Source organism: Brachyhypopomus gauderio, chromosome 1, assembly GCF_052324685.1.
Source record: "Brachyhypopomus gauderio isolate BG-103 chromosome 1, BGAUD_0.2, whole genome shotgun sequence".
Lineage (NCBI taxonomy): Eukaryota > Metazoa > Chordata > Actinopteri > Gymnotiformes > Hypopomidae > Brachyhypopomus > Brachyhypopomus gauderio.
Window position 1 is genome coordinate 16808636 of NC_135211.1, and position 12040 is coordinate 16820675.

The window sequence follows — 12040 nt, forward strand, 5'->3', positions numbered from 1 at the left end:
ACACACACACGTTGGTGTCGTGGTTGTCACCAAGAGTGACCGTCTCTGCTGTTTTGAGAGGTGTTGGTAATCTAGGCCAAAGTACAGTGTGAGGGCAGATTGCTTTTTCAATGCACATCTATTTTCTCAACACTGCTTGATGTTAAGATGTGTTGATCAGAATATCACGGGCTTTTAAAGTTGTTTCAAGTCCCGATATTCAGCACACGTTGCCCACTGTGTACAGCAGTTACTCGTTTTGATTATAAACCTGTTAAAGTCCACTTTGGAAGGACATACTCTGGTCTGCTGTTCCCAGTTGTTCCAGTCTGCGCATGTTGTGATACGGGTTTTCAATATTACACAGGAAGACATCTGTGGTTGTGTGTGAAAAATCCCCTGTAGTCTCTGTGATGGGGCGTCCAGCACTGGGGGAAATCCGAACATGCAGATAAGGAGAATGAGTCAGTTTGTTGAGTATCACAGTGCTTGTGTGAGGATAAGTGGGTACATCAGAACAGATGACACACAACCACACTACCAGACCCACATTTAATTTAAGGTAAAGTTGCCTGTCATGCCATAAGATGTTTGTTATTTATTTATTTATACTCATCCAAAGAAATGCCGAAAGAAATGATAGGTACACTGCTTTTCTTGTTCTACTCCAATACTATCAAACTAATACACAGAGACATAGCATAGCAGCATGACATGTTAAACATTTTTTACTCCTTATGACAAAGCATGTTTTGAACCTGTTAAGAAAGTAATTAGAAATGATAATTAGCCTGAGAAGTGTACTAGACAGAAATATTGTACTATAATGCAAACAGCAACTCAAATTACATGTAGGGCATATTCTGTGGCAAATATGACACTACGGCATCATTAAGACATCAAGGAAGCATTTGACTGTAGGCCATGTAAGGCTGTTAGTTGTTGGCCTTCCCCAATTAGAAACAATGCAAGGACACCCCCGCCCCGCCCAAAAGTTGAACGCATTAATAAAAAAACTGAAAATCCACAGATTGTGTATACTCTCCATGATGTAATTTATACAGAGATCTCCCATCACATGTAAGTCAGCTAGGAACATTCCAGAAGGTACTGTGGTAGAAGTTCCCCTGCTGATTGAGCAGTACTGTAGACATGTTTAGATGTGGAGTCCTCTCTGTGTGACCAGGAGTCTGCAGTTTCATTTGACTATGCTTTGTAAACTGAAAATCACTCCTCGGTGTCATTTTGAAGTATTACATTACATTACATTCTCACTGCACTGATGGAAAAGGTGTGTGTGTGTATGTGTGTGTGTGTGTGTGTGTGTGTGTGTGTGTGTGTGTGTGTGTGTGTGTGTGTGAGTGTGTGTGCGCGCACGCGTGTGAGTGTGTGAGCGCATACACTTGTCCTGCTCCATTGCATTTGTCATGACCAGGTGTTGTGTTTTGGCAACCATCTGCTGCAGGTGTTTCCTCTCAGTTCAATGAGACATACAGTAGTGAGTCCTGTTTCCAATGAGCCACTGGGCCTATATATAATTTAACTTGTTCAGAGGCTCCTTTCACTTATTCTCAAATGAACTGGAAGCCCATTCAGTCTTTTCAGAGGATTGCACTGAGAAGAAGTAGAGGTATTTGCTGGTGGCAGAGCTCAGTACATCTGTGAAATAATGTCCTTTTTACTCTGCTTCTAGTGAATGTTCCTTGATGTCCTAATGTTAATGTCTGTTTATATATCTCCATCTTTTTCCCCCTCTTTTCTGTTCCAGCACCTGATGCTGTTGTGACACCTCTGTCCCAATAAAAGGCCATGCCAGTCCTTCACCGCCACATTCGCTGACCATCCCCGTGACCCCTCCCCCCTGACTTCTGCTTCACCCCATTGGCCCCGCCCCCAGCCCCGCCCCCGGCCCCGCCCGGCGATGCAGCCATGAGCTCTGCACTTTGGAGCCAGGATAAGCCGGCGGGCGGTTTCCGCGACGACTGGCGCTTCTATGTGGTGGCGAAGGAGTGCACGGTGGAGCGGCCGTCCCAGAAGACGGTGCGCGTGCCGCGGGGCAGCCTGGGCCAGGCCTGCCAGGAGCGCACCAGCCTGGGGCGCCCCCTACCTCCCACCAAGGGCAAGCGCAGCCTGCGCATCCTGGACCAGGCCAACGTGGTGGTGAGCGTGGAGGAGCGGGACGCGCTGGAGCTGGACGAGAAGCTGGCCGAGCTGTTGTTCCCCATCACCAACTGCGAGGAGCGCTACGCGCTGCTCCGGGACAAGGTCCGACTGGAGCGGGCCCGCCAGATCGACACGGGCTCCCGCGTGCGGGTGCAGCTGCGCTCCGGGGACGAGCCGCTGCCCGGCGTGGTCCGCTTCAAGGGAGCGCTGCTGCCCGACCGCGCGCTCTCGGGCGTGTGGTTCGGCGTGGAGCTGCTGGTGAGGCCGCCCTTTCTTGGTTAGCCTTGTGGGACCAGCCTGGTGTTTACTGGAGCGCAGTTGGGACGGCTGCGGACGGGTCACATTTCTGCCGTAACTGCTCCACGTGTTGGGAACTGGGGTGTGGGGGAATAGTGGTCCAACAGAATGATTGGTTGCAAGACTGTACTGATCCCAAGAAGGGATTTGTTTTGAGTAGTGTGATACCTGTGAAAGTGATACCTGTGTAATCAAACATTTATTTGAGTAGTGTGAAAGTGATAACCTGTGTAGTCAAACATTTATTTGAGTAGTGTGAAAGTGATTGCTGTGTAGAGTCAAATATTTATTTGAGTAGTGTGAAAGTGATTGCTGTGTAGTCAAATATTTATTTGAGTAGTGTGAAAGTGATTGCTGTGTAGTCAGATGTTTCTCAAATCAGCATTATCTGTAAACTTTGCTGGGCGCTGGTTAACTGAATTCAGTTTCAGAAGACTGAATTAATATAACATATCTATTCTGGATCTTGACATGCTTGACACTACATTTCAGAATTGGGAAGAAAGACTGAAATTCTGATCATGGATGGTGATGGGGTGTTTTGTGATCTGTATTTTTGGGAAGATCAGCCACTCGTGTTTGGGCCATGGGTTCTTTCCTGTGAACACAGGACTCGGTGGAGACAGACTACATTAGAGCAGGCTTTGTTTTAGGAGTCCTAGTATTGTGCAGCTTGGCTCTCATTGATTTTCATACTTTTGAACTTTAGGTCTACAAAAATACTCTCCTGAGAATACCCTGCTACTTATCCTGATGATTTATAACACTTGGGTGAACCCTCATTGCGTCAATATGAAACCTTAGCTTGAATAATGTTTCACCAAAAAGATTTGTTGAACTATGTCTTGATTTGTCCAAGTGATTCATCGTGTTGCAGTAAAGATCAGTACTGAAGGCCAGCATTGCAGTAAAGATCTGCATTGCAGTAGAGGTCAGTACTGAAGGTCAGTATTGCAGTAAAGGTCAATACTGCAGTGAAGAATAATGGCTCTACACTTTCATCTATGAAGATGGATATTTTGTAAGTGACTTGACTTCAGTAATAATAACAATATTCATGAAAGGAAAAGGCATATAACAGCAATAATATTAGTTTATATCACTTTTCCAAGAAACTCAGAATGCACTACAACAGAAAGCAGAAATACAATAGGTGAAAAGCTGTAGATGATCTGTGTAATACTTAAGAATCAACTTTGATTTATGCACTCTCGGTTAGTACTCGGACAGAGCGAGAGACTGAGGTCAGAAAGACAGAGACACAGAAAGACAGAGACACAGACAGAGAGAGAGATACATACGTGTGCTGGTGCTTAGACCCAAGGAGGGCGTGGTCCTGACACAGTGCTGGCTTTGTGTCCTGCTCTGGGTGCTGGCAGAGTGTGTTCAGGACATGCTGTATCCAAACCCCCACACCCCCCCTCCCTCCGCCTGTGTGTACGGAAGCTGCGTTGGAATCCCAGCCCATGGCCCAACACGGAAGGCTGCTGTTCTGGTAGGAATGGTGTCTGGAAAGGGCCTAGCAGGACCTGCACACAGATGCTGGGGTTTGTGTGAGGTAGTCGGTGCAGTATGAGTGTCTGTGCGGGTGGGTGGGTGGGGGGGGGGTCTGGATTTTCTTCACACACTGTAGGCCTTTCGTGTTCACTAGTTTCGTGCTTTGTGTCATGTTCTTATAAACCTTTGGTAACTTATTTAAAACTAAACATGTGGGCTCTCATCGCTGTTCAAACTCTGCTGTCCCATCTTGCTTCCCTCTATTCTAACCCTGAAATCATGACGGAGTGCATGGCTTGAATACGTTGCAGTTCTTGTTCTTAGAACTCTTACTGTCAGAGCAAACATCTTATTATAATGCATGAAAATGTCTTTACATGGAGAATCTGTGAAGTGGCTAATGTCTTGTTTGATAGAGATGTTTAATAAACCAGACTCCATACAACGTACCACAGACATGTCAGGTACCCCAAGTATCTCAACATATGTTCCCAGGATTTCTTCATTTGCACTGATGAAGCATGGACACTATAACTGTCTCATGGTGTCATAAATGAGACAGGGCCTATGATTAACATTAGTAAGTGCACTAGCATGGGGAACTTTCACAGTTATCATTTTGTCGTGCAGTCCTACTGTCTAAAAATACTACGTATTCTTCCATTAGATGATTATATGGATCATCTGTGCTGATAAGTGAAATGTAGTGTAGAAGACTATGGGATTGTGGCAAGTATACATTTATTCCTTCCATTCAAGCCTTCTAACTGTGTCTTTGTTTTTGTTTTCTCTGGGATATTCTCTCTCTCCCTCTCTCCCTCTCTGTCTCAGGAGGAGGGGCGTGGTCAGGGATTCACGGAGGGCTCGTACCAAGGCCAGCAGCTCTTTCGTTGTGAGGAGGAGTGTGGCGTCTTCGTGGCGCTGGATAAACTGGAGCTCTGGGAGGATGAGGAGCTGGAGCCGGCTCACGTGCCCATCGTGGACGTGGAAGGGGACGTGGAAGGAGACTTCCCACCACTGGAGATCAACTCACGTGTGCTGGTGCAGACGCGGGAGGGGCCCGAACGCGGAACTGTCATCTTCTGTGACATGTTGCCCGGCAACGAAACCCTGGGCTATTATGTTGGAGTTGATATGGTAAAAAAAGAAGAAGAAACTAGAAGTATAATGAATCATTTTAGTAATATGAAATATGGTTTGCACAACTAAAGGTCAAATACATGCATGTACATAATACATGCTAGTGACATGTTGTCATTTAGTGCAGGACGACACACGTCTTTTGTCTTGGCCTTGCCTGTTCTGTTGCATCTGTAAGGGGCATGTCTAACTCCTTGATATGCTTGGTCACATGGCTTGTTACATCACGGGAGGTATAGAAACTCTGGGAAGTCTGGTCAGCGTGTGGAAGGTGTTTCTCCCTTTATCCGCCCCCACTGGCTATGTCATCTTATTTCCATCCGTTACGCTCTTGTGGTGACCTTAATATATGCATGTTTTTCTGCATCGGTTTGCTAATTGGATTTTTTAGCATTTAACGTTTCAGATTGTATAATTGTGTATAATTCTGGAGATTTTAATCGAGGTGTTCTAGCGAAGTAATGAATAGAAGTAAAAGGTCCTAGCAGTTTCAGGAGTTAAAGGTCACCCATTGTAGTGAGACATGAACTTGCGTAGTCGTGAGGTCACAGGACCATGTGTGTGTGAGACGTTCTTTCTTCGCTGCGGTCCGCACGTAGCCGTCGGGCCGGGCGTCCGGCTATGGCCCACCTGCTGTCGGCCCGAGACAAAAGGGCAGTCACTGCGGAGAGGGTGGCACTCTTCCAGAGCCTGAGAGAAGACAGTGCTGTCACACACGTAGCCACCACTGTGCCCAAACCCCCCCCCCCCCCCCCCCCCCCCCCCCCCAGAGGAGGCGGACCCAGGGCCAGCCCAGTGGAGCCCGGCACCAGCAGCAGAGAGGAGTGTAGAGAGGAGAGTGCCTTCTTTCCTCAGCCCTGTGCTCAGTTCGGGGACGGTCCTAGTGCAGTCTCCGTGACTCACCTGAGTGGGAGTGCAGAGATCAGCAGGTCTGCTGGACCAGGCAGAGGCGGAATAGTGGAGAGAGAATCTGAGAGACGATTGTTTGAGATGTTTGATCTAGTGCACCGCTGACCTGCTGGAATGGATGCCGCAGTGGTGGAGTAGTGGTGGAGTAGTGGTGGAGTAGTGGTGGAGTAGTGGTGGAGAAGTCTGTACTGGAGCTTTTGATGGACTCCGGGGAGCAGAAAAAGTGACGCTTTTAAACAAGTTTTCTTTCTCCATTTGCGCTCGAGCAGTGTAAGAGGCAAAGCGGTGTCCCCGGGCGCGGTGTCCCCGGGTGACGTGTGTCCCCGCAGCCTGCGGTTGGTGGTAAGCACTGTGTGTGGACGATGAGCTAGGCCAGTGTCAGTGATAGGGTGCTACACGTCTCATCCTCAGGACAATCCCATTGGAGACTGGGACGGCGCCTTCGAGGGGAAGCTACTGTGTAATTTTGCCAGCCGCGAGCACACACGCCTCGTCCCCGTCTGTGACGTCATGCCAGGTGAGGGATCCGTGTGTGTGTGTGTGTGTGTGTGTGGGTGTGTGGGTGTGTCTGTAGGAGTGTGTTTGTGTCCGTGTCTGCATGAGTGTGTATGTCTGTGCGTGCGTGTGTCTGCAGGAGTGTGTTTGTTTGTACGTGTCTGCAGGAATGTGTTTGTGTACGTGTCTGCGTGAGTGTGTTTGAGTGAGTGACCCTTTCAGCGCCTTAATGGGACACTTAATTTTAAGTGTCCGGGGGGGTTATGTATGTGTGTGTGTGTGTGTGTGTGTGTGTGTGTGTGGGGGGGTGAGAGAGGAAAAAGGGAGCAGTTTACTATTTTCTTTCTTTTCAAACATGTGTCTTCATATAAAGAGTACAGAAAGTTCACAGAAATGATACAGAGCACTGACATATGGTGTGTGTGTGTGTGTGTGTGTGTGTGTGTGTGTGACTGAGTGAAAGGAGGCGAGAGATTGTGTGTTTGTTGGGGGGGGGGTGGTGGCTGTAACAAAGGTGCTTTTGTCTAAAAGCTTGTTTTTGAAAGAAGAGTGGGGTTTCAGCTCCAGCAATGTTCTTGGTATGCTAATTGAAATGTCTGTGTGTAAATATTCCCGCATGCTGGCATGCTTTCCCAGTGAAGTAAAGACATTCTCTAGACACTTCAGTGCGGTGGGCAGTGCCATCTTAGTGAAGAGCTCCTTTACACTGTTAATGTCCTGAGCGTTCTGGGATGTGTAGGCCTGCATGTGACTGTAATGAGGCCTCTGGGATGTGTAGTCCTGCAGAATGACTGTGCAGCCAGATGAAACCAGAAATGCCATAGGGTGGCACTGCACTGTATGGAGTCGCATTCTTGATTCAGAGAACCGGCAGGTTGTTTGTTTGTTAATGAATAAGATGGGTCATATTTTCTCTTCATTGTTTATTTAATGCCAATTCCCATATTTAGGCTTGTAAGTCTCTCACATGTCATGACAATATCACTGCCTTTCAACTTTTCAGGTTGGTCTGATTTAGATTCTGTAATTAGGTATTAAATGTACTGTATGTGAGCATCTGTCGTTCTCAATGGTCTGGGATGTGTGCGCGTGTGTGTGCGCGTGTGTGTGCGCGTGTGTGTGCGCGTGTGTGTGCGCGTGTGTGTGTGCATGTGCGTGTGTGTGTGTGTGTGTGTGTGTGTGTGTGTGTGTTTTATAGAGTACTCCATGCAGGACCCTAGGCCATCCAAGCCCAGCTTTACACCCAGAGGGAGCAATGAGAAGTCAGGTAGCCAGGGCAAACCAAAGAGCAAAGGTAGCCCCGCCCCCTCCACAAGCACTCCTGTAGCCCCACCCCTTCACCCAATCACACCCTCCTGATTTTGAATTATGTAGTTGCCTTGTCATTTATTTTCTTAATGAAGAGATGATAACATTTTGGTAAATGTTTGTAAATAGAAGTGAATTAATAAATTGTATTGTTACAGAAAATATTATTCAAGTTGAGATGTTCAGAAGTAAACAGGAATCATCAGTGGAAACAATTCTATACAGTTCTAAATAGATTTAGAACTGTATAGAATTAGTGCATCTACTGCAAATAACAGACCAGAACTAATGTATCAACATAAATTCCAAACCACAACTAGTGTATTAGTGTTTGTAGGGTATTTACAACAGAACTACTGCATCTACAGCTAATTACAGACCAGAACTAGTGTATCTACACATATTACAGACCAGAACTAGTGTATCTACACATATTGCAGACCAGAACTAGTGTATCTACACATATTATAGACCAGAACTAGTGTATCTACACATATTACAGACCAGAACTAGTGTATCTACACATATTACAGACCAGAACTAGTGTATCTACACATATTGCAGACCAGAACTAGTGTATCTACACATATTGCAGACCAGAACTAGTGTATCTACACATATTGCAGACCAGAACTAGTGTATCTACACATATTGCAGACCAGAACTAGTGTATCTACACATATTACAGACCAGAACTAGTGTATCTACAGCAAATTACAGACCAGAACTAGTGTATCTACACATATTGCAGACCAGAACTAGTGTATCTACACATATTACAGACCAGAACTAGTGTATCTACACATATTGCAGACCAGAACTAGTGTATCTACACATATTACAGACCAGAACTAGTGTATCTACACATATTGCAGACCAGAACTAGTGTATCTACACATATTGCAGACCAGAACTAGTGTATCTACAGCAAATTACAGACCAGAACTAGTGTATCTACACATATTGCAGACCAGAACTAGTGTATCTACACATATTGCAGACCAGAACTAGTGTATCTACACATATTGCAGACCAGAACTAGTGTATCTACACATATTACAGACCAGAACTAGTGTATCTACAGCAAATTACAGACCAGAACTAGTGTATCTACACATATTGCAGACCAGAACTAGTGTATCTACACATATTGCAGACCAGAACTAGTGTATCTACACATATTACAGACCAGAACTAGTGTATCTATATCTAATTACAGACCAAAGCTAGTGCATCTACAGTTAATTACAGACCAGAACTAGTGTATCTACACATATTACAGACCAGAACTAGTGTATCTACACATATTGCAGACCAGAACTAGTGTATCTACAGCAAATTACAGACCAGAACTAGTGTATCTACACATATTGCAGACCAGAACTAGTGTATCTACACATATTGCAGACCAGAACTAGTGTATCTACACATATTACAGACCAGAACTAGTGTATCTACACATATTACAGACCAGAACTAGTGTATCTACACATATTGCAGACCAGAACTAGTGTATCTACACATATTACAGACCAGAACTAGTGTATCTACACATATTGCAGACCAGAACTAGTGTATCTACACATATTGCAGACCAGAACTAGTGTATCTACACATATTACAGACCAGAACTAGTGTATCTACACATATTGCAGACCAGAACTAGTGTATCTACACATATTACAGACCAGAACTAGTGTATCTACACATATTACAGACCAGAACTAGTGTATCTACACATATTACAGACCAGAACTAGTGTATCTACACATATTACAGACCAGAACTAGTGTATCTACACATATTACAGACCAGAACTAGTGTATCTACACATATTACAGACCAGAACTAGTGTATCTACACATATTACAGACCAGAACTAGTGTATCTACACATATTGCAGACCAGAACTAGTGTATCTACACATATTACAGACCAGAACTAGTGTGTATATCTAATTACAGACCAAAGCTAGTGCATCTACAGTTAATTACAGACCAGAACTACTGTATCTACAACAAATTACAGAGAAGAACTAGTGTATTTACAAAAATAACAGACCAGAACTAGTGTGTCTACAGTTAATTACAGACCAGAACTAGTGTGTCTACAGCTTATTACAGACCAAAGCTAGTATAACAAATTACAGACCAGAACTAACAGATCTGTAGACAACTACAAACCAGTAGTAGTGGATCTACAGGAAATTACAGCATGGTTTGTTCATGGAAATACTTTCTCATAAAGTAGTGATTAGTTTTTCATGTAGTAGTGATTAGTATTCTGTTTTTTGCCTCAGTCTTGTGTCAGTGTCTTTAGATACATGCTAGTTAAAGGGACAGTTTGAACAATGCTAGTGTGGCTAATGGAATTAAGGCTAGCATGACATCATTCTTCCTGGGGAAATCCAGTTATGATGACATCACTCTTCCTGGTTAAACCACTGTTTGAACTGTTCCTTTTAGACACTACTTTTGAAGATGAATTCTGAGGTCACAGTATAGTAATGCAGCCAAAACAAGCCTGTTGCACGCACGCACACACACATACACACACACACACCCACACACACACAAACACATACACACACCCACACATGCACACACACCCACCCACACAAACTAAACACACACACCCAAACATCCACACATGCTTTTGGATGTTGTTTTGTTAAAATTCTTTTAGAGATGCAGCTTTAGTGTCAGGACTGTGGTCCAGATGCTCTCTTGCTTGGGGGTAGGCTTATGTTTAGCCTTCTTAATGGCTTGCTGATGCTTCTGTTTCTCCTGAGCAAGCATGAGCTAATGTTCTAATGAGCTACCTGTGCACAGCATGTCCCTAGCACAGCCTCTCTGTCTCTCTCTCTCTCTCTCTCTCTTATTTAGACACACACATTCAGGCACACTCGAGTCACGGTGTCGTTGGCACTCCAGTTTAGATTAGATGCACACACACACACACACACACGCGTGCGCGTTCACACACACCCTTACCATCTGTTTTGAATGTGTTATTTAGGGTTAGGTCTGCAGGCGGGCAGCAGGAGCAAGTCTGAGTTTTATTATACACTAAACGGCAGTTCTGTCGATCCTCCGGCCCAGACCAAATCCAAAAGCACGTGGTACATAGATGAAGGTAAACGTCCAACGTGACCAACGTGACGTACACCACAGCCGAGCAAGGCCAATGATGAGGATCAACACACCAGGATCTTAACAGCAAGAGTCTCGCTGCACAAGGCCCAGAAAACTTAACGAATTTGTTTGTATGCAGTAATGACCTTCTTAACTCACTGGAACATTTAGGTGTTCTGATTTCATCTGCTGGTGGAACTTGCTGCTAAGAATTTCTGACTACACACGTCTGATATGGACCCGGGTGCATGTTGATGTTTCGCAAGCAGAAGGCTTTTATGAATTACTTAGGAAAGTTCTCATTGCTATCAGACTAAATAGTTGTTAGATTATTATTCACAAATATAACTATAACTTGTGCATGACTTGTGCATTCCTGTGCTGTTAAACTGATTATTGGAAGATACTTACATCTTTGCAGATAAGAACAAACCAAAACAACAAAAACATACCCCCCCACTGGCATTGGTCAGCTTTCAGTCTTGTTTCAGATTTTCTAGCACTGAACTGCTAACATTTCATCAGCAGTAGGGGCTGATAACCCTGTGCTCTGACCTCTATTTTCTGTTGAAAGCCTTTTGCAAGTGATGATTGATTCCACACATTGTGTGTATGTGTATGATTCCACACATCGTGTGTGTGTGTCTGTTTGTCTGTTTGTCTGTCTGTGTGTCTGTCTGTCTGTGTATGTTTGTGTGTGTCTCCACCTGCGCCTGTGTGTGAGTGTCGGGGGGCCTCAGAGGTGCCCGTCATGCTGACATCATTGAGTGGGTGTAACTCTGATCATACTGTTTCCCCACTGTACCTTTCACCCGCATGTAAACGCCTAGAAGGCTCCTGTGGTGGAGGGCGGGTGGGGGCTGTGGTGGGGGCTGAGGTGCTTGCTGTCGTGTTTGTACGCTGGCATTCCATCCTCATCTGTGCTGTGCTGGGTTTCCTTTCTGCTCTCTGTCTGTCTGATCGCAGCGCTGGTATCCATGCTGAAGATGTCTGAGCAACTGTGCCGGTGTGGAAAAGCGCTTTCAGTACAGTGTCTTTGCTTGTGCTTTATGTCTCACGACATGGGCGAGCTTCTCAAAAGTCATTTTACTGTCTCGTCTGATCTGAAATGGACCAAA

General features: G+C 45.1%; 1 protein-coding gene across 3 annotated transcripts in view; it reads left to right on the forward strand.

The window, feature by feature from the left end:
* Window positions 1-1897: 1897 nt before the first annotated feature.
* The window catches only part of cyld (cylindromatosis (turban tumor syndrome)), a 17208-nt gene continuing 7065 nt past the window's right edge, over window positions 1898-12040 (forward strand). Inside the window, exons 1-5 of one of the 3 annotated variants that reach the window (XM_076999779.1) lie at window positions 1898-2400; window positions 4768-5073; window positions 6397-6502; window positions 7679-7774; window positions 10807-10923. In XM_076999779.1, the coding sequence (XP_076855894.1) occupies window positions 1909-2400; window positions 4768-5073; window positions 6397-6502; window positions 7679-7774; window positions 10807-10923 (1117 nt within the window). In that variant the 5' untranslated portion in view covers window positions 1898-1908. The remainder of the gene's footprint in view (window positions 2401-4767; window positions 5074-6396; window positions 6503-7678; window positions 7775-10806; window positions 10924-12040) is intronic. The other 2 variants (XM_076999788.1, XM_076999799.1) reach the window with 2 other exon arrangements.